This window comes from Panthera leo, chromosome A3 (assembly GCF_018350215.1).
Source record: "Panthera leo isolate Ple1 chromosome A3, P.leo_Ple1_pat1.1, whole genome shotgun sequence".
NCBI lineage: Eukaryota > Metazoa > Chordata > Mammalia > Carnivora > Felidae > Panthera > Panthera leo.
The window spans coordinates 61,886,824-61,913,610 of record NC_056681.1 but is presented as its reverse complement, the minus strand read 5'-3'; the positions used below and the strand labels follow the sequence as shown (position 1 = coordinate 61,913,610).

The window sequence follows — 26,787 nt, the reverse complement described above, 5'->3', positions numbered from 1 at the left end:
CTAATTCTGCCATTAACTGATTTTGAGGGGCACCTGGGTGGCTCAGTTGGTTAAGCGTTCAACTTTGGCTCTGGTCATGATCTCGCGGTTTGTGGGTTTGGGTCCTGCGTCGGGCTCTGGGCTGACGGCCGGGAGCCTGTTTTGAATTCTGTGTCTCACTCTCTCTCTGCCCCTACCCCACTTGCACTGTCTCTTTCTCTGTCAAAACTAACATTAAAAACAAACAAAAAACAAAAAAAAAAACAAAAAAAGAAACTGATTTTGGCAAGTCATTGAACCTTTGTAGGTCTCAATTTCTCCTAATTTCAAAATAAGCCAGTTTTATTAGATGATATCTGAGATCCTAATTATTAAAGAAACCATAAATATGGCCAGTCTCACTGCTTAATTCCTATGGAAGATGGAGGCTTTGCTCCATGATGTCATTTCTATCCGGTGGGAAAGAAGGTGGGGTGGAACAGAGAAGAGTCTAGATATGAGTACAAGTTCTCTTTGACAGTTCTCAATACCTATCAAGACTTGAGTACATTATTATCTCAGTACTTTAAGAAGATGTTGAGATAGAACAAATATTTCCTTTCTTCTTTTTTTAATAACAGGGAAAATCTAATTCCAAGTGACAATGATATAACAAAACAGAACAGCAAAGTCAGACTCAGGAACGTAATCTTCCCATAAGAATTAATCAGATTTGCTACAAATCATCCTTTTGTCCTCTTTCCCAGACACTTTCTAAATTAGATGAATTTGGTATGATAAAAAATTAGAAAACAGTATAAAAAGTAACGAAGAACAAACAAGGTGTGCTAGCTTTAACCGAACATTATCTGCAGCTAAGTATCTCTCACCTTTGTACCACAGCTCAGTCCCTGGCTGGCTCCCTTGGTGAGCTCATCCAGGTCCACGACTTTGTATCTTCACCAGTGACTCTTAAATTTCCATTTCAAGTTCGGTCCTTTCTCTTATTATCCAAACTCAGACACCAACTGTCACTTGGCACTTGGACCTGGATGTCTAAGGACACCTCAAATCTAACACATCCAAAACTGAACTACTGATTGTACTCCCGAAACCTGCTTTATCCTCAGCCTTCTCCATCTCGGTTGATGGCAATTCTGTCCTTTTGTAGCTTGGGGAAAAAACCAGAGAGTCAATCTTGACTCTTCTCTTTCTCTTAGTCCCACATCAGGAGAGCTTATTGGCTGTATCTTCAAAATATATCCCAAATCCAACAGCTTTCTTCAGTTCTTCACTCTTGTCAGAGTAATTGTCTTCTTACCATGGGGTACTGCAGCAGCTAATGTAACTGGTGTCCCTGATTCTCCCTTTGCTCTTCATTGTTTGTTTTTTGTTTTTTTACTTATTGAGAGAGAGAGCGAGTGCATAAGCGGGGGAGAGGCAGAGGGAGGGAATTCCAAGCAGGCTCTGAACTGCCAGCATGGAGCCTGATGTGGGGCTTAAACTCACAAACCCTGGTATCATGACCTGAGCTGAAATAAAGAGTTGGATGCTTAACCGACTGAGCCACCCAGGTACCCTATGATCTCTTTTTGATAAGTAGTGATACTTACAAAACGTAAGCTATCATTTCATTTTTCTGCTCAAATCCGTGAAGGCTTCCAAGTTCAATCAGGATAAGAGCCAAAGTCCTCATATCATAGCTTGTACAGCCCTTCACAATCTACCCTACCTATTCCCCTTCACTTCTCTCATTTTTGATCACTTTGGCCTAGCTAACCACACTGTCCTCTTTGCATCCAGATGTGTTTTCACATAGGAGCCTTTATACTGCCTGTACCTTCTGTCTGGAATGTTCTTCTTCCATATATTCCACTTCCTTCCATACAGTCCTCTCCCTTACCTCCTTCAAGTCTGTTCAAATGTCACCTTCTGAATGAGGCTTGCCCTGACTATCTTATTTAAAATTGGAAGAGTGATGGGGTGCCTGGGTGGCTCAGTCAGTTAAGTGTCCAACTCTTGGTTTCGGCTCAGGTCATGATCTCATGGTTCGTGGGTTCAAGCTCCGCATAAGGCTCTGTGCTCACAGTTGTGAAGCCTGCTTGGGATTCTGTCTCCCCTCTCTCTTTGCCCCTCCCACTGGTCATCACTTTCTATTTCTCTCTCTCAAAATAAATAAATAAACATTAAAAAAAACTGGAGGAATGATGTCACCATCATGGCAGCAAAAGACATTGTGTCTTTCTGTCCCTTCCCCACTTTTAATGTTTTATTATTTATTTTTGAGAGAGAGACAGAGTGTGAGTGGGGAAGGGGCAGAGAGAGGGGATACACAGAATCCAGAACAGCTCTAGGCTCTGAGCTGTCAGCACAGAGCCCGATCCGGGGCTCAAACCCACAAGCTGTGAGATCATGACCTGAGCCAAAGTCAGAAGCTCAACTGACTGAGCCACCCGGGTGCCCCTTTTGGTCCCTGCATTTAAGCTATGGATTAGATATCCATCCACAAACTGAAGTGCCTTTGTGGAAAATGTGGGATTCAGCACCATATGCCAGGGGACCTGGGAGTTGTCTCAACCACCTGTACATCTGGTAGTAGATGGACAAACTTTAGTATGGGCTACAGAACCAGTACATTTGCCCCAATCACTCTTGCCATGTGGGGAAAAAAAATCTGCAGAGTACCGACCTAGGAAGATACCCGTGGACAAGAGAGATATTGCAAAAGTCCAGCCTTTCCGGGGACATATTCCATTATGCCATTGAAACAAAAAACAAACAAACAAAAAAGTTTGGTCACAGTGGAAACCTTAAGAGGAATTTTCTCAGTGCCACTCCCTCTTCCGGAACTACCCTGCCAAGGCAACACTCCATGGGAATAAATTATCCAGCAGTGGTGACCTCACCCACAAGAGAAAAGGAGAGCAGTCAATGAGTACCTGGCTATGTGAGTTGTGCAGGACATGGCACGGGAAACCCGTTTCTCTCTATCGCACCCAGAGTACTGAGGCAGGACCTCCAAAACTGGAGGTGGGAGCAGAGCAGGAAAGGGACAGATAAGAATATCAAAGGGCATTAAAGGTACACAGTTCCTGCTGACTATGCTCAGGACTTCAGCAGGAAGTCTGCCCGTGAGCCTCTGGGAATACTTTACTTGAGGATCCCCATACCATAGGCACTCTAATGCTCTGAGTGCTAAACCCCCATCTCCCCTCACACTGCAGCTGGCTCCTGGTGCTCACTCCCAAATGCAGTGGTGAGAGCAAGTTCAGTAAATGGACTGTTATCAGAAAAACAGTAGGACCTGTGGGTAAGGGAGAAACCACAAACTTGAGCACTATTTTCTGGAAAATCTAAAAGGTGGAGAAAACCCAAATATAACAGCACTAACAAATATAACAGTTGGTGCTGTTATATTACCCCATCTGAAGACAACTAGTAAAGATTTAAAAATGCGTCTGTTACTTCAAATGCAAAAGTGGAAATGCAAAACTACAAGGAACATGAAAAATCGAAACAATGTGATCACAAATAGTAATTCTCCAACAACCAAAAGCACAGAATTTTGCAAACTAGCTGATAAAAGATTCAAAGTAGTTCTTTTGAACAAATTCAATGATCAATAAGAAAATTCAGAAGGGCTGTTCAATGAAATTAGGAAATAACACACAAACAAAATGAAATATTTAACAAAGAGAAGAAATAATTTGGGAAAGAACCAAACTGAAATTCTGGAGCTTAAGATTTCAATGGCTGAAATTAAATAATAATAATAATAATAAAAAGCAATAGACAGCATGTGTGGCAGAGTGAAGCAAACAGAAGATCAAATAAGTGATCTAGAAATTTTGAATTAACCCATTAGAGCAGAACAAAGGAAAAAGAGTCAAAAAGAGTGATGAAAGCCTATCAGGTCTATGGTTTTCCATCAAAGAACAAATATAATAATTAGAGTTTCAGAGAAGAGAGGGAGAAGAGGGCAGAAAGTTTATTCAAAGAAATAATAGGTGAGAACTTCCCAAACTTGGGGAGAAGCTTGGACATCTATATTCATGAAGCTAATAGATAACCCTATTAACTCAATACTCAATGCAAAAGACCTTCTCCAACACATCGTATAATGAAAGTGTCAAAACTCAAAGATAAAAACAGAATCCTAAAAGTACCCAGGAAAAAAAAGATTGTAACCTACAAAAGAATTCCATGAGGCTATATTAGTGATTTCTCAGCAGAAACTATATAGGCCAGGAGTGAGATGACATATTTGAAGTACTGAAAGAAAAAACTGCTAGCCAAGAATACTCTTATCTGGCAAAGTTATCCTTCAGATGCAAAGCAGAAATAAAGACTTTCCTGGACTAACAATTCACTGGAGAATTCTGAGGGAGTTCATTACCTCTAGACTTGCTTTGCAAGAAATGCTGAAAAGAATTCTAGCTGAAATGAAAAGACACTAATAATGACACAAAAACATATGAAAGTATACAACACACCGAGTAAGGGTAAATACACAGTTAGACATAGAAAATTCTAATTCTGTAATGGGTGTGTTAACCACCTAACTGTAATACAAAGGTTAAAGAAGAAGAGTATGAAAAATAATTATAGCTACTATAATTTGTTAATGAATACGAAATATAAAAAGAGTTAAATAATGACATCAAGCATATAAAAAAAGGGGGAAAAATTAAAAAGGTAAAGCTTTTACACGCAACTGAAGTTAAGTTGCTATCAGCTTAAAATGGGCTGCTTTATCTGTAAGATGTTTTACGTAAGCTTCATGGTATCAAGAAGCAAGAACAGATTCACAAAAATTAAAGGGGAAACAGACTGATACCATGGAAAATCACGAGTCTTAAAGGTAGGCAGAAACAGAGGAAAAGAGAATCAGTGGAAATACAAAACACCCACAAAGCCATTAAGAAGATGGCATTAGTAAGTCTTTACATATCAAGAATAACTCTGAATGTTAACAAATTGAATTCACCAATCAAAAGGCACACAGGAACTAGATATAGAAATGAAAGGAATTAAAAGCAAAAATGAACTAATGGGACCTCATGAAGATAAAAAGCTTCTGTATAGCAGAGGAAACAATCAACAAAACTAAAAGGCAACCAACGGAATGGGAAAAGATATTTGCAAATGACATATTGGACAAAGGGCTAGTATCTGAAATCTATAAAGAGCTCACCAAACTCCACACCTGAAAAATAATCCAGTGAAGAAATGGGCAGAAAACATGAATAGACACTTCTCTAGAGAAGACATCCAGATGGCCAACAGGCACATGAAAAGATGCTCAACGTCGCTCCTCATCAGGGAAATACAAATCAAAACCATACTCAGATATCACCTCACACCAGTCAGAGTGGCTAAAATGAACAAATCAGGAGACCATAGATGCTGGAGAGGATGTGGAGAAATGGGAACCCTCTTGCACTGTTGGTGGGAATGCAAACTGGTGCAGCCACTCTGAAAAACAGTGTGGAGCTTCCTCAAAAAATTAAAAATAGACCTACCCTATGACCCAGCAATAGAACTGATAGGAATTTACCCAAGGGGTACAGGAGTACTGATGCATAGGGGCACTTGTACCCCAATGTTTATAGCAGCACTCTCAACAATAGCCAAGTTATGGAAAGAGCCTGTATGTCCATCAACTGATGAATGGATAAAGAAATTGTGGTTTATATACACAATGGAATACTACGTGGCAATGAGAAAGAATGAAATATGGCCTTTTGTAGCAACATGGATGGAACTGGAGAGTGTTATGCTAAGTGAAATAAGTCATACAGAGAAGGACAGATACCATATGGTTTCACTCTTATGTGGATCCTGAGATACTTAACAGAAGACCATGGGGGAGGGGAAGAAAAAAAATGGCTAGAGAGGGAGGGAGCCAAAACATAAGAGACTCCTAAAAACTGAGAACAAACTGAGGGTTGATGGGGAGTTGATGGGGAGTGGGAGGGGTGGGTGGGTGATGGGTATTGAGGAGGGCACCTGTTGGGATTAGCACTGGGTGTTGTATGGAAACCAATTTGACAATAAATTTCATTAAAAAAAAAAAGAAAGAAATGAAATCCAACTCTATACTGCGTACAGAAGGCTCACTTCAGTTTTAAGAACACAAACTGGCTCAAAGTGAAGGGCTGGAAAAAGCCATTTAGTCCAAGTGGAAACCAAAAGAGAGTAGGGGTAGCTATGCTTTTACCAGACTAAACAGACTTTAAAAGCCAAAAATGGTCACAAGTGACAAAGAAGGTCATTACATAATGATAAAGGGGCCAATGCTTCAAGAGGATATAACAACTATATATTCATATGTACCCAACATCTGAGCATCTAAATACATTAACAAATATTGACAGATTTGAAGGGAGAAAACAGACAACACAAAAATAAAGCAGAGGACCTCAATACCATACTTTCTTCAATGGATAGATCATCCAGACAGAACAAGCACAAGGAAATGTTGGACTTGACCCATATATTAGACCAAATAGGTCTAACAGACATTTATAGAACATTCCATCTGATAGCAGCAAATACATGTTTTTCTCAAGTGCACATAAAACATTCTCTGATGCAGACCATATGACAATACACAGAAAAAGTCTCATGGCAAATTTAAGAAGATGGAAATAATAACAAGTATATTTTCAGACCATAATGGTATGAAACTAGAAATCAACAAAAGGAAAACTGGAAAATCTACAAATGTGTGGAAATTAAACAACATATCTCTGAACAACCAAGGGGTCAAAAAAGAAATCAAAAGGGAAACCTAAAAAAAAGATACTCAAACAAAGGAAAATGAAAATACAACATACCAAAACTTATGGGATGCTGAAGTAGTTTTAAGAGGGAACTTTATAGTAGTAAATGTATATGTTAAGAAAACAACTCAAATAAACAGCCTAACTTTACACCTCAAGGAAACCCAAAGTCAGCAGAAGGAAAGAAAGAAAAATCAGAGCAGAAATAGAGAGCAGAAAAACAATAATGAAAAAAAAACAGTGAAACTAAGAGCTGTTTTCAAAAAGATAAAACAAAATTGGCAAACCTCTAGCTACACAAACCATGAAAAAAGAAGAGAATACTCAAAGTCAGAAATGAAAGAGGAGACATTACAATTGATACTACAGAAATACACAGGATCATAAAACACTAGTATGAACAATTACATGCCAATAAATCGGATAAGCTAGAAGAAATGGATAAATGCTGAGAAACAACCTTCCAAGACCGAAACAGGAAGAAATAGAAAATCTGAATAGACCAGTGAGTAAGAAGATTGAATCAGAAATCAACAATCTCCCAACATAGAAAACCTCAGGATAAGCTGGTTTCACTAATGAATTCTATCAAATATTTAAAGAAGAATTAATGCCAATCTTTCTCAAATTCTTCCAAAAAACTGAAGGGACACAACATTTCAAAACTCATTTTACAAACCCAGCATTACCCTGATACCAAAGCCAGACAAGAACAAACAAGAAACTATAGACCAATACCCCTGATGAATATAGATGCAAAAATTCTTAAAAAAATATTAGCAAATGGAATCTAAAACACATTGAAAGTATTATACACCATGACCAAGCAGGATTTACCCTTGGGATGAAAGGATGGTTCAACATATGCAAATCAGTAAATGTGATATACCATATTAACAAAAGATAAAAAGATAAAAATAAAAGATAAAACATAAAAATCAAAAGCATGTGACAAAATACAACATATTTTAATGATAAAAACCCCCAGTAGACTGGGTACAGCTAGGATACAACTCTACATACTAAAGGCCATACATAAGGGTATGTATGGGTGGCTCTCTCGGTTAAGTGTATGACTCCTGATTTTGATTCAGGTCACGCTCTCACAGTTTGTGAGATTGAGCCCTATGTTGGGCTCTGCACTGACAGCATGGAGCCTTCTTGGAATTCTCTCTCTCTCTGCCCCTCCCCTGCTCTCTCTCTTAAAATAAATAAACACAAAAAGATATCTTAGTTAAAAAAAAAAAGGCCATATAGGAAAAATCCACAGCTAACATCATACTCAATGACAAAAAACTGAGGATCAGGATGCCCTGATCCTCTAGGATCAGGGTGCCTACTCTTACCACACTTACTCAACATAATACTGAGAGGCCTAGTTAGATCAATTAGGCAAGATAAAGAAATAAAAGGCACCTGAATCAGAAAGGAATAAGTAAAACTGTCATATTTGCAGATGATATGGTTTTCTATATATATATATATATGTGTGTGTATATATACATATATATACATATATATACACATATATATACATATATATACATATATATACATATATATACATATATATACACATATATATACATATGTATATATATATATGTATATATATATATATAGAAAAGCCTAAATGTCCATCAACTGATGAATGGATAAAGAAATTGTGGTTTATTTACACAATGGAGTACTACGTGGCAATAAGAATGAAATATGGCCCTTTGTAGCAACATGGATGGAACTGGAGAGTGTTATGCTAAGTGAAATAAGCCATACAGAGAAAGACAGATACCATATGGTTTCACTCTTATATGGATCCTGAGAAACTTAATAGAAACCCATGGGGGAGGGGAAGAAAAAAAAAAGAGGTTAGAGTGGAAGAGAGCCAAAGCATAAGTGACTCTTAAAAACTGAGAACAAACTGAGGGTTGAAGGGGGGTGGGGGGGGGGAGGGTGGGTGATGGGTATTGAGGAGGGCACCTTTTGGGATGAGCACTGGGTGTTGTATGGAAACCAATTTGACAATAAACTCATATATTGGAAAAAAAAAAAAAAAGAAAATCCTAAAGACTCAACCAAAAAACTGTTGGAATTAATCAACCAATTTGGTATAGTTGCAGGATATAAAATCAACATATAGAAATCAGTTGTGTTGGTATACACTAACAGTGAAACATCTGAAAAAGAAATAAAGAAAACTATCCTGGTTCACAGTGGCATTAAAAAAAAAAATACCTGGGAATAAATTTAACCAAGAAGGTGAAAGATTTGTACAGCTGTACCCTCATTTTATTGTGCTCCACTTTACTGCACTTTGCAGATAATTGCATTTATTTTATTTATATATATATATTTTTAAACAAATTGAAGGCCTATAGCAACCCTGCATTGATCAAGTCTACTGGTGCTATTTTTTCCTAGTAGCAGTTGCTTACTTTGTGTCTCTGTGTCACATTTTGGTAATTTCTGCAATATTTCAAACTTTTTATTATTATTATATTTTTTATGGTAATATGTAATTAGTGATTATGACTCACTGAAGACTCAGATAATGGTAAGCATTTTTTAGTAATAAAGTATTCTTAAATTAAGGTATGTACATTGTTTTTTAAGACATAATGCTATTGCATGCTTAACAGGCTACAATAGGGTGTAAACAGAAATTTTATGTGCTCTGGAAAACTAAAAAAATTCATTTTATTGTGATACTCACTTTATTGTGATACTCACTTTCTTGCGGTGGTTTGGAACCAAACCCGTAATATCTCTGAGGTATGCCTGTGTTATGAAAACTATACAACCTTGATGAAAGAAACTGAAGAAGACACAAACAAATGGAAAGATACCTCATGCTCATGGATTAGAAGAATATACTGATAACTGTCTGTTAAAATATCCACACTACCTAAAGTCATTTATAGAGTCAGTGCAATCCTTATCAATAGCCCAATGGCATGTTTTACAGAAACAGATAAAACAATCCCAAAATTTGTATGGAAGCATGCAAGACTCAAGAAAGAACAAAGCCTAAGGCATCACACTTCCTGCTTTCAAACTATACTACGAAGCTAAGTGATTAAAACAGTATGGTACAGGCATATAGGCCAATGGAACAGAATAGAGAGCCCAGAAATAAATCCCTGCATATACAGTCAACTAATATTTGACAAGGGAGCCAAGAACACTTCATGGGGAAAGACAGTCTCTTCAACAAATGGTATTAAGAAAACTGGATAACCACATGCAGAAAAATGAAATTGGACTCCTATCTTCCATCACTCACCAGAATTAATTAAAAATGGATCAAAGACTTAAACGTAAGACCTAATACAATAAACCTCCAGAAGAAAACACCGATATTGGCCTGGGCCATGATTTTTTTTAATATGACACCAAAGGCACAGCAACAAAAGCAAAAATCAACAAGTGGGACGACATCAAATTAAAAAATTTCTGCATAGCAAAATAAAAGATCAACAAAACAAAAAGGAAACCTGCAAAATGGGAGAAGATATTTGCAAATTATATGTCAGATAGGAGGTTAATATCTAAAATACATAAAAGAACTCCTATAGTTTAATAACAAAACCCCAAACAATCTGAATAAAAAATGGGCAGAGGAACCAAATAGGTATTTTCCCGAAGGAGACAGGACTACCAGGTATACAAAAAAAATGTTCAATAATTCTAATCCTCAGGGAAATGCAAATCAAAACCACAATGAGATAGCATTTCACAACTGTTAGAATGGCTATCATTAAGAAGAGAAGAGATAACAAGTATTGATGAGATGTGGAGATAAGGGAATCCTGTATACGGTTGGTGGGAATGTAAACTGGTTTAAAACAGTATGGAGGTTCTCAAAAAATTAAAAATAGAACAATCATATGATGTAGCAATCTGAGTTCTGGGTATTTATCCAAAGGAAATGAAAACAGGATATTGAAGAGATATACGCACTCTCATTTTTACTGGAGCATTATTCACAATAGCTAAGATATTGAAACAACCCAAGTGTCTACAACAAATGAATAGGTAAAAAAGATATGCGCGTGCGCACGCACACACACACACACACACACACACACACACACACACACACACTGTGGAATATTATTCAGTCATAAGAAAAAAGGAAATCCTGCCATTTGCAACAACACTGATGGACCTTGAGGGCATTATGCTAAATGGGATAATTCCGACAGAAAAAGACAAAAACTTTCTGCTATCACTTATATGGCACCTAAAAAAGCCAAACTTGGGGCACCTGAGTAGCTCAGCATCAGACCCTTGGATTCGCCTCAGGTCATGATCTCATGGTTCCAGGAGTTCGAGCCCCACATCAGGCTCTGCACATCAGGCTCTGCACTGTTAGTGCAGAGATTGGGATTCTCTCTCTCCCCACTCTCTCTGCCCCTACCCCGTTTGTGCTCTGTCTCTCAAACTTAAAAAATAAAATAAAATAAAATAAAATAAAATAAAATAAAATAAAATAAAATAAAATAAATAAAAATAAAAAAGCCAAACATGTAAAAACAGAGAGTAGAACAATGATTACCAGGGACTGGATGGAGGGGGAAGTAGTGATGTGTTGTTCAAGAGTACAAACGTGCAAGTATAAGAAAAAGAGGTTCTGGAGATCTAATGCACAGCATAGTGATCACAGATAAAACTGTATTGTAAATCTCAAAGTTTCTGAGACACTAGATCTTAACAGTTCTCACCATAAAAATGATAATTATGTGACATGACAGAGAAGTTAGCTGATCCTATGGTGATAATCCTATAGCAATTTATAAATGTATCAAAAAAATTTTTTTTATTTCAATGTTTATTTTTTTAGAGAGAGACAGACCATGAGCAGGGGAGGGACAGAGAGAGGGAGACATAGAATCCGAAGCTGGCTCCAGGCTCTGAGCATAGAGCCAACGCGGGGTTCAAACTCACGAGCTGAGACATGAGATCATGATCTGAGCCAAAGTCATGACGCTCAACTGACTGAGCCACCCAGGCGCCCCTAAGTATATCAAATCAACACTTTGTACACCTTAAATTTACACAGTGTTATATGTCCACTGTATACCTTAAACTTACACAATGTTATACCGCAATTACATCACAATTTTAAAAATAATTCTTACCATAATCAAAATTTGACTATTAGAGTATTAAAAAATCTGTATTCTTAGACACAAAATATGTATTACATATTTTACAACTAATATACAAAACAGTCATGAAAGATGAGTAGGCCTAAGTTGCAGTCTTATTATATAATTTTTAATTGTAATTATAACTAATTAGACAACTATAGTTAATTAGCAGGTAATTATAAATAACAGATAATTATTAGAAGTTAAACAAAGAAAAACAAATTGTCACACAAACACATTCCTTATTACCCTTATTCTTCTTGATTTCCAGGTTAAAACAAGACCTTCCTATAAGGGGGTTATTTGCGTGTGTGTTATAAAATGGTTATTTAAACGTGGCCTTATGAAAACAATGATTCTTTTCTCTATTTCCTACTGGTTAGTTAATATAGAGATGATAGTGGTAAATAACCAAAAACTTAAGTGAGTTATAGAAAATGTTCTATTCTCAAGGAAATAAGACCTGACCAGGAATTCAGAAGGTGACAAAGAGTTAAAATAAAATTACAGAAATGGTCTACTCTCCTGAACATGAGAAGACTCTTTTCATTGTTCACCAAAGGCTCTTATCATAGGCATAAAATTGAAGTGGAGGGGAAATAAGGTTATTTCTTCCCTTAAGAATTCATTCCATGTCTCCTCTCGATTTCTTGAGCTGTTGGGAATCCATACCTTACTGCAAGAAGTAAAAACGGAAACCAAGAGGAAGAAGAAGACAGAGAAGACTGCACAGATTTTGGCTAGCTGCTTTTGAAGCCAAATCTAGCTGACCTAACTGGAGGTTTTGATGGGTATAGATTATTTTTATTGTGTAATCCAATTTCCTGGCAATGGAAAACACATATTGGTTTTCAACTTGTCCTTTGATTAACAGGCACATTTAGTTTACCTTCTGAAGAATTTTCAGAAAAACTCTCCTCTTTACATAAAGTTCATGTGCAGAAATAAGTCCCTGGGAGAGTCTAGTTCGAAAATGTCAAACTAGGGGCCGTTAGCTTGTTTTGTTTGGTCCACACCATCTGTCTTTCTAAAATTGAATTTATTTTCAATGTGTAAAAACTGGAAGATATCATATAAAAATTCCTATTTCTGTTTCTTCTTGGAACATGAGAAGAATGGGGCATGCGCTTACATTCCCACATGGCAACCACCGGCTGGAACAGAGTGTGGGTTGATCCCTTTGGACAGACCATGTGCTCTCCAGGTCACCCTCATTCCACATGGCCTGCTTCTCTCATTTACATTGTCTATCTGCCCCCTGTAAGAATCTGTAATTGTAACTCTTGGTCTATGAAAACCCTTTAACGGGGTTAAGCTTGGATGATTAAAAACAACAAAACATTGCTTGAATTAGCAAAGTACCATTAACAAGTTAAAAATAAAATCTGTAGGGCAGTTGTGAACTATTTTTAAACTGTTTCCATTTTCACTTCACTATTTTGCCCTTTAACCCAACATGTCTCTGCATACTGGCCGTGCCCGTGTGGTTGCATTTACACATAAGTGCATCTCTGTGTACAGGTGGCATAACATATATGCCACACACCATAGCTTAATACGATACAAATCACCGTGTAGGCCGATAGAGCACCTAGACCCTCACCTTGGATCCTGTCATTAACTGCATGACAGGGGGCAAACCCCTCTGGAGTTGAGCTCTTTCTTCATTTTGTATAATGAGGGTATTATTAGACTAGATGAATATACAAATCTCTTCTAGCACTGGGATTTTATTATTTGAGAACATCAGCATGTTTATAAAAACTCTGAAAACATCCTTTAGGTAACAACAAAAAATAACTCAAGGGAAACTTATTTAAAGAAATATATTAGAAAAGGGGCATTTTCCATGAATACCACAAAAATGAAGTTTTTGCTATTGAAAACAATATGGTAACTCATCAATTCCTTGTTAATAACATACTTTTAAATTTAAAAAAGCCAAAATTAAGTTTTTTTTGTTTTGTTTTTTTTTTGACTTCAGAAGTTGCTGGACATGTTGCTAGCAACATATGTTGCTAAGGACAGCATATGATGAAATAGGATTTTTGAAAGGAGAAGTATAAAATCTAAATAATTGATATAATTTTAGATGCTTTTTTTTAAAAAGCTCCTTTTGATTTGGTCACATCTCTTCAAAGGAATTAGTGAAAACTCTGGGAAGATGAAATTAGGTTTCACTTATTTACTTCCTTCTAATACTTGCTATTTAGCTGTTTTTGAAGCTTATTACTTTAGCAGTCTATATATTAAAGATTAATGTATGTATTCTCTCAAATTCAAAATTTATTAAGACCCAACTTTTTTGTCAGATTAATTTTTATGTAAATAACAAGTCTGCAAACTATCTATGAAATTGATTATAAAGTAAAATTTTAGAGGATACTTGTGGTAGGTAGAACCCTAAAATAGCCTCCCAAATTTCCTGCCCTAATATCTCTGAGATTGTAAGTATGAGGAGATACCACACCTGTGGTTAATTACCTTACATGATAAAAAGGGATTTTGCAAATGTAACTGAGGACATTAGTTCACTCATATCATGAAAAAGGAGACTATCCAGGTGGTCCCAATGACATGATTAAGGCAGAATTTTCTCTACTGGTGGCAGAAGAGAAAGCCAAAATGATCCAAAGCATAAGGGAGATATGACACATTGCTCCTGGCCTAAAGATGGTGACAAGCAATGTGGGTGCCCTGGGGAACTGAGAGAGGTTCCTGGCCAAGGGCCAGCAACGAAATGGGGACTTCAGTACTACAAGCATAAGGAAATGAATTTTGCCGACAACTCAAGTGAATTTAGAAGTGGATTTTCCCTGAGTCTCCAGTCAAGGACTGAGCCCTGCTGACATCTTAATTACAGCCTTATGATACTCTGAGCAAAGAACACATTGGACTTACAACTGATAAACTATGTGCTAATAAGTGGGGGTTGTTTAAAGCCATCACGTTTGTGGTAGCTTATTAGGTAGCAATAGAAAACTAACACAACACTGAGGAATTACTTATTATTTAAAAAGGAAAAAAAATCAACTAAATTTCTGACTACTACATTTTTCAGAGTACTTAGGTTCAAAGTGGAATTGTTAAATTGTTTTATGTTGAGAAACACAATGTGTGTTTAAGAGTAGAAGTGATAATTCTTAGGAAATAGGGCAAACTGAAACCCGCAACAAATATGAAACACTCGAACTGGATTTTAATTATAGCAAAATGAAATTATACATAAAACATCTAGATATTTCAATTTCAAACTCAAGAGAAACATTTATAGAAAAACTTACCCTATTTTGAAAAAATGATGCATGAAAATGTGATGTTGTAGCAGATATTGATACTAAAGTAATAGTTTCTTCAGAACTAGGATTATGTAAGTAAACTTTTTCCATTTTTGGCATTCCAACTGGCCTGTAAAAGCAAAACAAAAACAAAAACAAAAACAAAAACAAAAAACAAAACCACTGTCACAAATACTTCAAAGATTATTTCTAGTTGTTGAATTAGTTTCTAGCTGCTAAAAAAATTTAAACATCAAAATTATTGTACAAGTACATATGCAAACATATAAAACTATTTAATTGGTTTATATTTAAAATTACACACAGAAATGCATTTAGTCATTCAACAAATATACTGAGTGCTCATTTTATGTCTCACACTGAGCCAGGGGCTAGGATACAATAAAGTAAATCTCTGTCCAGATAAAGCTTACAGTCTAGTGAGGAAGCAGGCAGGGAATAAAATGGTCAGATCTTTTCATTTCCTTCTGTAATACCACCCTGCTTTCCTACTAATTCTGAATCATGTCCCCTTCTCCCCAAATTCCACTGATACATGCTCTTCAATTTAGGAGAAACTGAGTGGCAAAGTTATGTGAGCAGATCGGCCTTATGAATTAGGGGCTATTATTGTCCTCATTTTATAGATGAGGATACTGAGGCACAGAAAAGTTACTTGTCCAAAGTCATACTTGGAATCTAAATTTGAATCCAGGCCATCTGGCTTTAGTCCATGTTCTAACTCATTATACTAAACTGCCTCCTCTTAAGGAGGACACACACTCAGTGATCTGACATCCATAGATCCATTTTAATGTTCTCCTTGGTATCCACATTAGAGTTTCCTCTTAAAAGTGACATCTCCTTAGTTATGCAGTCCATTAAGTACTTACACAGCTAATCTCAGCTGTACAGGCAGGCCTCCTAACTCCTACAGCATCAGAGAATTCTGCATATAAACTGTTTCTTAATGTCCTCTAATAATTTAATTAGCACCAGTTTTATTTCCTCAAGATTATCAGCACCTTTCAGACAAAGGTTACATTATATGTGTACTCCATATTTTCCATATTATCTAGCACAGGCACTTGGTAAGAGTGTGCATGGGTGAGCTTCCCTCCCTTCCCTTTTCTCCCCCCCTGCCTTAGTGGAAATTAAGATCCTCCCTACCCTGACATCACCTGACCTAAACAAGTAACTAACTCCCTATGTTTTCACAATCTAAACCTTCCAACCTGGATCAGGCTGGTTTCATGTGCATAGCCCCCATGGCTTTACCAATCTCTTTGCTCTGTTTTCCTCCCTATCCCCCTATTCCAATCCAAATCCTCATTTTCTAATTCAAATGCAACTTCTTTCACAAGGTCCTCTCCTCAGGCAACCATTCTGGTCCACGTGTTTTTGTTTTAAAATATTTTTGATTCTGAGAGAGAGAGAGAGAGAGAGAGAGAGAGAGAGAGAGAGAGAGAAAGAGAGAACGAACAAACCCCAAGCAGGCTCTGCACTGTCAGCTTGGAGCCCGATGTGGGGCTCAAACTCATGAATTGTGAGGTCATTACCTGAGCTGAAACCAAGCAAGAGTCAGATGCTTAACCAACTGAGCCACCCAGGTACCCCCTGGTCCATATTTTTATTTTATTCATGCTCCTGGCTCTCCTTGAACCCACCTACCCCCCAACAACAATCCTGGAAAAATTTAGAAGTTAGAGGAAGGTACTGATTCCAAGGATTAACTAAAAAACAGTAAGAAACCCTGGGGGGAACAGAAGGTTGACTTGAACTGGCAGGTGGGGAAAAGTGAGGGACAAAGAATAGCCTAAGCTGACAATGAGAGGCTAGGGTAGAAGAAGTCTTCAAAACTCTGTTCTCCAATTCCTTCTTTCCCTGCTTGCCCTGGAACAATCAGAGCTTGCCCTTTCAACCTAGAATAGCAGAGAGGCTTAGCTAAGCCTAAGAAGCTTAGAAGCTAAGAAGCTGATAATCAGCTACCCTGGAGCACACCTGCCTCTAACTCCTCTTTGGTAGTCCAAAGACCAAGGGCTATTTGATTACATTTACATCTCCACCCAGATGCTTCTGCCTAAGCACTATCAGATACAGTGGTGGCAAACAGGACAATTAATAGTTTTTACATGTATGTGTGTGTGGAACTGGGTCTTTCTACCTTGGGGATCATCTCCCTTCTTAAATTCACAAGAGACAAAGACCAAGTCTTTCTATTCTGCCCTTCCTCAATATGCACTACAAGACAGGAGCTCTTAAGTTAACTCCATGAGGAGTAGAATTAGAAAACAAACATTAGAAAATGTTGTGATAAACTGTGGTATTCCCAACCTGCTGACTGAACCTGCGAGAGAATTCTACTTCAACATTAGGCTTGGCCATATGATTTTCTTTGGTCAATGAAATGTGAGCAAAAGTGACATGTAACATTAAGTTTTAAAAGTCGTCTTGTATTCTTTTTCCAAGAAATGGCCTATCTCAGGAGTGCTGCTTTTAGCCTACATCCCACTAAGATTTTGGGTTGGTTGTGGTCATAGCATAACCTGGTAAAGGCTGAGTAACACACACCTGAAGTTGGAAAAGTTGAACCAGGAACTAAACAAGCACAGTGTGATATACTTAAGGAGATATGGCAAGATATTAGTAAAATGAAGCAAGAAATCATACAGAAAACAAAAGAAATTTTTAGTATAAAAGTACAATGTATAAAGGTAGGTAAAAATCTCTTAGGGGCGCCTGGGTGGCTTGGTTGGTTAAGCGTCTGACTTCAGCTCAGGTCATGATCTCACAGTCCTTGAGTTCGAGCCCCGCGTCAGGCTCTGTGCTGACAGCTCAGAGCCTGGAGCCTGTTTCAGATTCTGTGTCTCCCTCTCTCTCTGCCCCTCCCCTGTTCATGCTCTGTCTCTCTCTGTCTCAAAAATAAATAAATGTTAAAAAAAAAAATTAAAAAAAAATCTCTTAGTGAGTTGGAAGATCGGATTGACAATTTAGCTCACAATTCAGCAAGAAAAAAATACATACTCAGAATATTTTAAAAGACAGAGCTAAAAAAAAAAAAGGCGAGAAGCAGATATGTAGGGCACACCTAGAAATGGTAATATTTGGAAGGTGGACTATAGGAATATTTAAGGAATATGGACAAAATTAATGGGTAAAACCCAAACTTTTTTTTTTTAATGTTTATTTATTTTTGAGAGACAGAGAGAGACACAGCATAAGCAAGGGCTGTTAGCACAGGGGCTGTTAGCACAGAGCCTGACACAGGACTCGAACCCATGAGCTGTGAGATCATGAACTGAGCCGAAGTCGGTGCCCTGGTAAAACCCAAACTTTAAAAAAAGATGAACTAATTCTTGACTGAAAGGGTTCATGAAGTGTCAACAAGGAGAGATAAGGAAACCCTGTATTTAAACAGAGAATAAAATTTAAGGAGTTGCAAGAGTTTTATATATTGTGGATCTAAGTATCTTATGAGATTTTTTTCCAAGTATTTTCTCCCATTGTGTGGACTGTTTTCTCTCTTTCTTTCTTTTTTTTTTTTTTACGTTTATTTAGTTTTGAGAGACAGACAGAGCCAGAGTGTGAGTGGGGGAGGGACAGAGAGAGAGAGGGAGACAAAGAATCTGAAGCAGGCTCCAGGCTCTGAGCTGTCAGCATGGAGCCCGACGCAGGGCTCAAACCCACGAACTGCGAGAGCATGACCTGAGCCAAATTCGGACGCTTAACTGACTGAGGCACCCAGGTGCCCCAAACTTTCTTGATGGTATCATTTGCATGCAGTACAAAAGTTTTTAATTTTTATGTAATTCAATTTGTATATTTTGTCTTTTATCACTTGTGCTTCTAGGGTCATAGCTAAGAAATCATTGCATAAACCAATGGATAATGGAGATATGTTCATATATTCCAATCTTTTCTTCTAAAGCTTTTATAGTTCAGCTTTATTACATTTACATTTAGCTCTATTATATACTTTGAATTAATTTTTGTGTATGCTCTAAGGCAGGCGTGCAACTTAATTCTTTTGCATGTGGATACCCAGTTGGCCCAGCACCATTTGTTGCAAAGACTGTTCTTTCTCTATTTAATTGTTTTGGCACCCTTGTCAAAATCAATTGGCAATAAATGTAAATTTCTATTTCTGGAACCTAAATTCTTTTCTGTTTACCTATATGTCTATCTTTATGGCAGTGTCACAGTGTCTTGACTACTAAAACTTATAGGTTTCTAATATTGGGCACTAAAAATTCTCCAATGTTTGTCTCCTTTTAAAAGAATGGCTGTTCTGGGGGTGCCTGGGTGGCTCAGTCGGTTAAGCAGCTGACTTCGGCTCAGGTCATGATCTCGCGGTCCATGAGTTCGAGCCCGGCGTCGGGCTCTGTGCTGACTGCTCAGAGCCTGGAGCCTGTTTCAGATTCTGTGTCTCCCTCTCTCTGACCCTCCCCCATTCATGCTCTGTCTCTCCCTGTCTCAAAAATAAATAAAACGTTAAAAAAAAAATTTAAAAAAAATGGCTGTTCTGAATCCCTCTGATTTCATGTCCATTTTAAGATCAGCCTGTCAATTTCTACAAAAATGTCATTTGGTATTTTGATGGGAATTTTGTTGAATTCATAGATCAATTTAGGGAGTACTGCCATCTTTATTTGTGTCCTCTGATTTCTGAATATGAAATGGCTTCCATTTATTTATAGTTCTTTAATGTCTTTTGACAATGGTTTGTTGTTTTTAATATATAGGTCTTGCACTACTTTTGCTAAATTTATAGCTAAGTATTTTATTCTTTTTGATTTATTATAAATGAATTGTTTTCTTAATTTTAAATTGCTCATTGCTAGTGTAGAGAAATATAATTTATTTTGTATATTGATCTTATATCCTGTAACCTTGAACTCACTCATTCCAAGTTTTTAAAAGTGGACTGCTTATCATTTTCTATATACAAGAGTATAACATCTGAAAATAGAGATGCTTTTTTCTTTCCAGTCTGGGTGCCTACTGTTTCTTTTTCTTGCATAACTGCCCTGTTCTGGATGTAGGGGAAAGCTTTCAGTCTTTTACCATTAAACAGATGTTAACTATGTGACTTTCATAGAAGCTCTTTATCAGGCTGAGGAAATTCTCTTCTATTCTTAGTTTTTTGAGTGTTATTATCATGAAAGGATTATTCAAAACCTTTTCTGTGTGTGTTATTTACTGACATACTCACATGTTTCCCATTTATTCTATTAACATGGTATATTACATTAATTGAATTTCAGATGTTAAATTAACCTTGCATTCTTGGAACAAATGCCACTTGGCCATGGTATATAATCTTTTTTAGATATTTTATTACTTTGTGGAGGAATTTTAACACATGGAGTATTGGTCTGTAGTTTTCTTATAGTGTCTTTGTGTGATTTTGGTATAAGGGTAATGCAGGCCTAACATACCGAGTTGGGAAATGTTCACTCTTCTATTGTTTGGAAGAGTTTATGATGGACTGGTATTAATTCTTCTTTGAATTTTTTTATAAAATTAATCAATAAGGCTTTCTGTGAGTCAGAGCTTTCATTCTGGGAAGTTTTTTGATTACTAATTCAAACTCTTGTTATAAGTCTATTCAGATTTCCTATTTCTTCTTAGGTCAGTTTTGGAAATTTGTGTCTTTTCAGGAATTTGTCTATTTCAACTAAGTTAATGAACTTGTTAGCATACAGTTGTTCATGGTATTCCTTTATAATCCTTTTTTATTTCTTTTTAAGTTTATTTATTTATTTTGAGAAAGAGAGAGCGCATGAGTGGGAGAGGGGAGAGAGAGAGGGAGAGAGAGAATCCCAAGCAGGCTTTGCACTTGTAGAGTGCATTCTACAAGTGCAGAGACTGACAAGGTGCTTGATCTCATGAACCATGAGATCATGACCTGAGCCAAAATCAAGAGTTGGATGCTTAACCCACTGAGCCACCCAGGTGCCCCAATCCTTTTTTATTTCTGTAAGGTTATATTCTATACAAAGATCACCTCTTTCATTCCTGGTTTTAGTAACTTGAGTCTTTTTCTCTTTATTGCTTAATTTAGCTAAGGGTTTGTCAAATTTGTTGCTCTTTTGAAAGAACCAATTTCTGTTAATTTTCTCTGCTGTTTTTCATTTATTTCATTTATTTCTTCTCTAGTCTTTATTATTTCTTTCTCATTATTTTTTATTTTGCTTTTCTTTTCCTAGTTTCTCAAGGTGGAAGGTTAGATTTCTGATTTGAGATTTTTTTCTTTGCTGATTAAGACATTTATAGCTGTAAGTTTCTTTCTGAGCAATGCTTTTGCTGTACCCCATAAATTCTGGTATATTTTCTTTTCACTTATCTGAAAGCATTTTCTAATTCCTTTCTTGATTTTCTTCTTTGATTCATTATTAAAGAATATGTTGTTTAATATCTCAAGATTCTTTTTTTTTTTATTGCTTGCCAATTTATTTAATTAAAGAATGAAGTTATCAGAGAACATACTTTGTATGACTTCCAGATTTATAGGGGCTTACATTATGGTCTAGCATACAGTTTATCTTGGAGAACGTTCTTTGTGTGTGTGAGCAGTGTAAGTACTTTGTTGTTGAGTGGAATGTTCTATAGATGTCTAATGGCACTGAACTGTTTTCAGGTCTTCTGTTTCTTTTGTTATCTCTTGCTTAGACGGTCTATCCATTATTGAAAGTGGGGTACTAAAGTCTCTATTAGTGCTGAATTGTCTACTTTTCCCTTCAGTTCTGTCAGTTTTGCTTCTTATATTTTGGGTTTCTATTGTTAGTTGAGTCTTGCTTTTTTAATCTGAAAATCTTGGTCTTTTCATTGGTGTGTTTAGACTATTTATATGTATAATTAATGTAATTATTGATATGGTTAAAGTACCATCTTGCTAGTTTTTTTCTATTCTATCTCTTCTATAAAACTCTTTTATATGCAGAATTTTCTAGTCTTGGCCCAGTTAAACAGAAATCAATAAGAAAAGATAACTTGATTTTCTATAAATATGTAAATAGATCAGTGCATGTGTAAATAAGCCATGGATCAAAGACAAAATCTGAATAAAAATTAAGAACTATCTGGAATGAAAATTAAAAACTTAACTTATTAAAAGCTTGCAAAATAAACTTGATTCTGTGCTTAAAGAAAAACTCATGAATTTAAATGTATATATTTGAAAAAAAAAAAAGCCTAAAATTTAATGAACTAAGCATCCATGTCATGAGAAAAAGAACAGCAAATTAAATCTAAAGAAGATACAAGTAAAAAATGGATAAAAGCAAGTGTGGAAATCAATGTAATAAAACACGTAAAACAGAGATGATCTATGAAGTCAGAAGTTCACCCTTCTTGGGGGTAAAAAACTAGTAAGTTGACAACTACCTGGCAAGACTGAGAAAGAAAAAAGAGATGGCACAAAATATCAGTATGAGCAATGATAAAAGGAGGTATCCCTACAGATACTGCAAACATTAAAACTATTATTAACAACTTTATGTAGTAAATTTAAAAATTATCCTAAAACTACCAAACTCCCAGAAAAAAACACAGCTTACCAAAACTGGTAAAATAAGAAAAAAAAAAAAATGTAAGCATTACAAAAAATAAAACTACTAAAGAAATTAAATTCATAATTTAAAACCTTCCCACAAAGAAAATTCCAGTCCATGGGTACTTAACTGGCAAATTTTACCAAATATTTAAAGGTAATATTCTAATAATTATTTTGTGGAAAAATAAGATGCAGATACAAAATGGGGAATAATGAGGAAGAACTCTATGACTCTGGATCTGAACTGGTAAAATATGAATTAGAATTATCAGTATGGGACATGACTTACATATATTCATTTATATAGTATACGCCTATGTTCCTCTATAGATCTTTTCACAAAAGCCTAGAAGCAATGACATCCAGAGCAATAAGCACACTTTGGTGCCCAGATATGGGTTTGAAATGTCACTTCCCCTAAAAAGAAACCAGGACTTCTCATACTTTTGGCTCATTCCAGGTCTAGGACAATGAAAACAAAGGGAAGTCTAGAATGTCTTGTTGAATCAGAAAGCAAAGAAATGTTCAAAGGTTAATGGAACTTACAAAAAATGATAGAAATCAGCTTAAACAGGCTTCTACTGGGAAAATTTATAAAATTTGGAACAAAAAGAACAGTGAAAGCAAAGGGTTATAACACATTAAATAAAGAAGAGAATATATGAGTCTCTAATTGGGATCAACAACCTTTTTCTGTAAAGGGCCAGACAGTAAATATTTTAGACTTTACAGACTATGCAATCTCTGTCATAACACTCAAACTCTGCCAATGTTGTGTAAAAGCAACCATAAAGTGTAAATGAGCATGTATGATTATGTTCCAATAAAACTTTTATTTACAAAAATGGGTGGCAAGGGCCATAATTTGCTGACCTTTTGTTTATAGTGACAGTCAAAGGAAAAAGAGAGGATGATACTTTTCACAGAAAAATCTTGGCTCCTAAATGAAAAAAAAACCTGCTAGAATTTGAGGAAAAAAAGAAACCACCATTTTGCAATTATCAATGTAGTAAATGATTTAGGCAAGAGTCAATAATATGATAAGTAGGTAGAACTATTAAAATGAAAGGTTGCTGGAGAACATGTTATTAACCCCACATATTACTTACTAATTACAAAAAGGAAAAGGTACCTTTACAATGTACAGAATCTGGTAGAGAGTACCTTAGGAAGTACTCAAACTCAGCATCATTAACAATTAGAAATATGGACCTTATTGGCCTCCTCATGTTATGTGATGGGAAATATACATTATCTATATAATGTTCTTGACAAAGGTATTTAGCCTGATTCTAATCATGAAGAAATAATGAGGCAAATCCAGTTTGTGGACTATTCTATACATCAACTGATCTGAACTACAAAAAATTCTATCTTATAAATGCAAAAAAGGAGAAAGGTAGTTTAAAGATTAAAGACACCAACCAACCAAATACAATGTGTCATCCTTGATTTGATCCTGGTTGGGGGACTGTATACAATAATGGACATATTTTTGGCAATTAGGGAAAACTGAATATGGTTATGTCTGTCCCTTAGGATTTACATACTAATGAACACAGGGATGAAGTAGCAGGATGTCCACATTTACTTAAAAAAAAAAGTAGTCTCTGTGTGTGTGTGTGTGTTGTGTGTGTGTGTGTGTGTGTGTGTGTAGAAGAAGAGAGACAGTAAATGTGCTAAAGGTTGAATCTTGGTGAATCTAGATAAAGATTATATAGGTATTCACCATATTATTCTTCCAACTTTTCTGAACTTTTAAATTTTTCAAAATTTGGGGAAAACATTAAGACTTCCTGATTCAACAAAGTATGGGATGGGAAAAGTGAACAGGTGACAAGCTGGGAAAAGATATTTACAATATCTAAATATATCTTTAGACTTTAAAGTTATTTCTAGCTTACAAAAGGAATTTCTAACAAGTTAGTAAGAATCCCGAAAGTAAAAAGGTCAAAAGATATGAACAGGCAATTCACAGAAGAGGAAACCCAAAAGGCCAATAAGCATATAAAAAGATGGATACTGTAACTTAATAGCAATCAGAGAAATACAAAATTAATGATGAAGTACCACATTATCCCTATTTAACTAGCAAAAACAGAAAGTTGGCTGATGTTAAGCATTAGTACAAATACAGGGGATGTGGAAATATAGGAAGGCACAGATAAGCACAAAAGCAACCAGGCAACACCTAGACAGTGAAGTGTACTCACACGTTATGACCTATGCATTCCTCTCCTGGCCTTATATTCCAAAGAAATCCTCATGAAAGTCCATAAGTGAACCTGCAAGAGTATTCACTGCAGGGCTGTTTGTGGCGGTAGGGTATTAGAGATAATATGTATAGCCACTGAAGAAGGAGTTATGGGTAAAATGTGGATTCTTTGCTATGGTTAGAAATAAGAGAACAGATGGACATCTAACAAAAATGAAGCTTTAAAAAGGTAAGAAAAAGAAGGAACTATGCAGCCACTATGGAAACAATATGGAGGTTCCTCAAAAGTTAATAACAGAATTACCACATGATCCAGCAATCTTATTTCTTCCCATATCCAAAGGAAATGAAAACAAGATCTCAAAGAGATATCTGCACTCCTATGTTCACTGCAGCATTACTCACAATAGCTAAGGAATGGAAATAATCTAAGTGTCTGTCAATGGATGAATGGATAAAGAAGATATGGTATGCTTATATGCAATGGAATATTATTCAGCCACAAGAAAGGACATCCTGCCACTTGCAACAACATGGATGGACCTTGGGGGCATTATGCTAAATGAAGTTAGACAGAGAAAGACAAACACTGGTGGCTACCAGGGGTAAAGGGGGGGAGCGAAGAGAGAGATGTTGGTCAAAGAGTACAAACCTCTAGTTAGAAGATGAATACGTTCTAGGGTTCTAATGTCCAGTATAGTGATTATAGTTGTTAATACTGTATTATGTACTTGAAAGTTGCTAAAACCTTAAATGTTCTTACCACAAAAGAGAGTGGTAATTATGTGCTGTGACGACAGTGTTAACCTTACCATGTTAATCATTTTGTAATGTGTAAGTATATCAAATCAATATGTTGTGTACCTAAACTTTTACAATGTTATGTTAATTACATCTCAATAGAGCCAAAAAAAACAAAACAAAACAACAACAACAAAAAAACCCCCCCAGAATGATCTATATCACAGTATCTGTATACTGAAACATAATTACATAAACTAAAAATATATAATAATATCTGACTGGGTAGCATATGTAAAACTACATATATACTTTATGCATTTTTCTATGTGTATATTTCATGAAAAAAAGTAAACAGCATTATGGTAAAGTAATGAGAATACTATGGAAAGCAATACTACTCTATAATTATTAAGCATCACCATATAAAACTAGAATAAAGATTTGGAGGGTTTTTTTTTTTTTGGTTTAGAGTGACCATCAGTTAAGATGGTTTTGTTACTTGAGGTCAATGAGTTAAAAGGTATTTGCTGAAGGCCTACATGTAAGCCAGCTTTATCATGATGTTGGCTTATTTTTACAGGTGATTCTTATATAACTGTACGATGCTGAATCCTGTTTAGTCAAGAGAGAGCCCATATATTAAATATGATCTCCCAAGAATTCAATTTGAAAAGTACTTTAACAAATGCTACACAAAACAGAATATTAGAGAACTCAGGACAGAAGTATTATAATTAAACATTACAATAAATAAAATCAAAGGTCATTTTATTGTCCAAGTAGAAAGATTAGTTTGTTTCCTTAAGGTTTCTGTTTAACGTCCTCATTAGGGCTTCACTTTTTTTTTTCTCCAAAATCCTTAAAGTCAAAAGTTGGTCAGAATTTCATGTATTGAATCTGACTTTTAATATAGTCACATTATTTCACCTGATTTTCAAATTCCTTATCATCTAAATCAACATCAAAATCAATTTACCACCCCTTTACTCATTTTTTTTGCAGCTTTGTCTATACTTTAATCTTGGATTATTTTAAATGTTGTCATTTTTAAAATTTTATTTTTTGAGAGAGAGAAAGAGTGCAAGTGACAGAGGGGCAG

The 26,787-nt window shown here is 36.0% G+C and overlaps 1 protein-coding gene across 1 annotated transcript in view; it reads right to left on the bottom strand.

The window, feature by feature from the left end:
* Positions 1 to 26,787, bottom strand: part of TMEM131 (transmembrane protein 131) — a 237,656-nt gene that overhangs the window by 87,861 nt on the left and 123,008 nt on the right. The window contains exon 5 of the mRNA XM_042932060.1: positions 15,181 to 15,304. Within this exon, the coding sequence (XP_042787994.1) occupies positions 15,181 to 15,304 (124 nt within the window). The remainder of the gene's footprint in view (positions 1 to 15,180; positions 15,305 to 26,787) is intronic.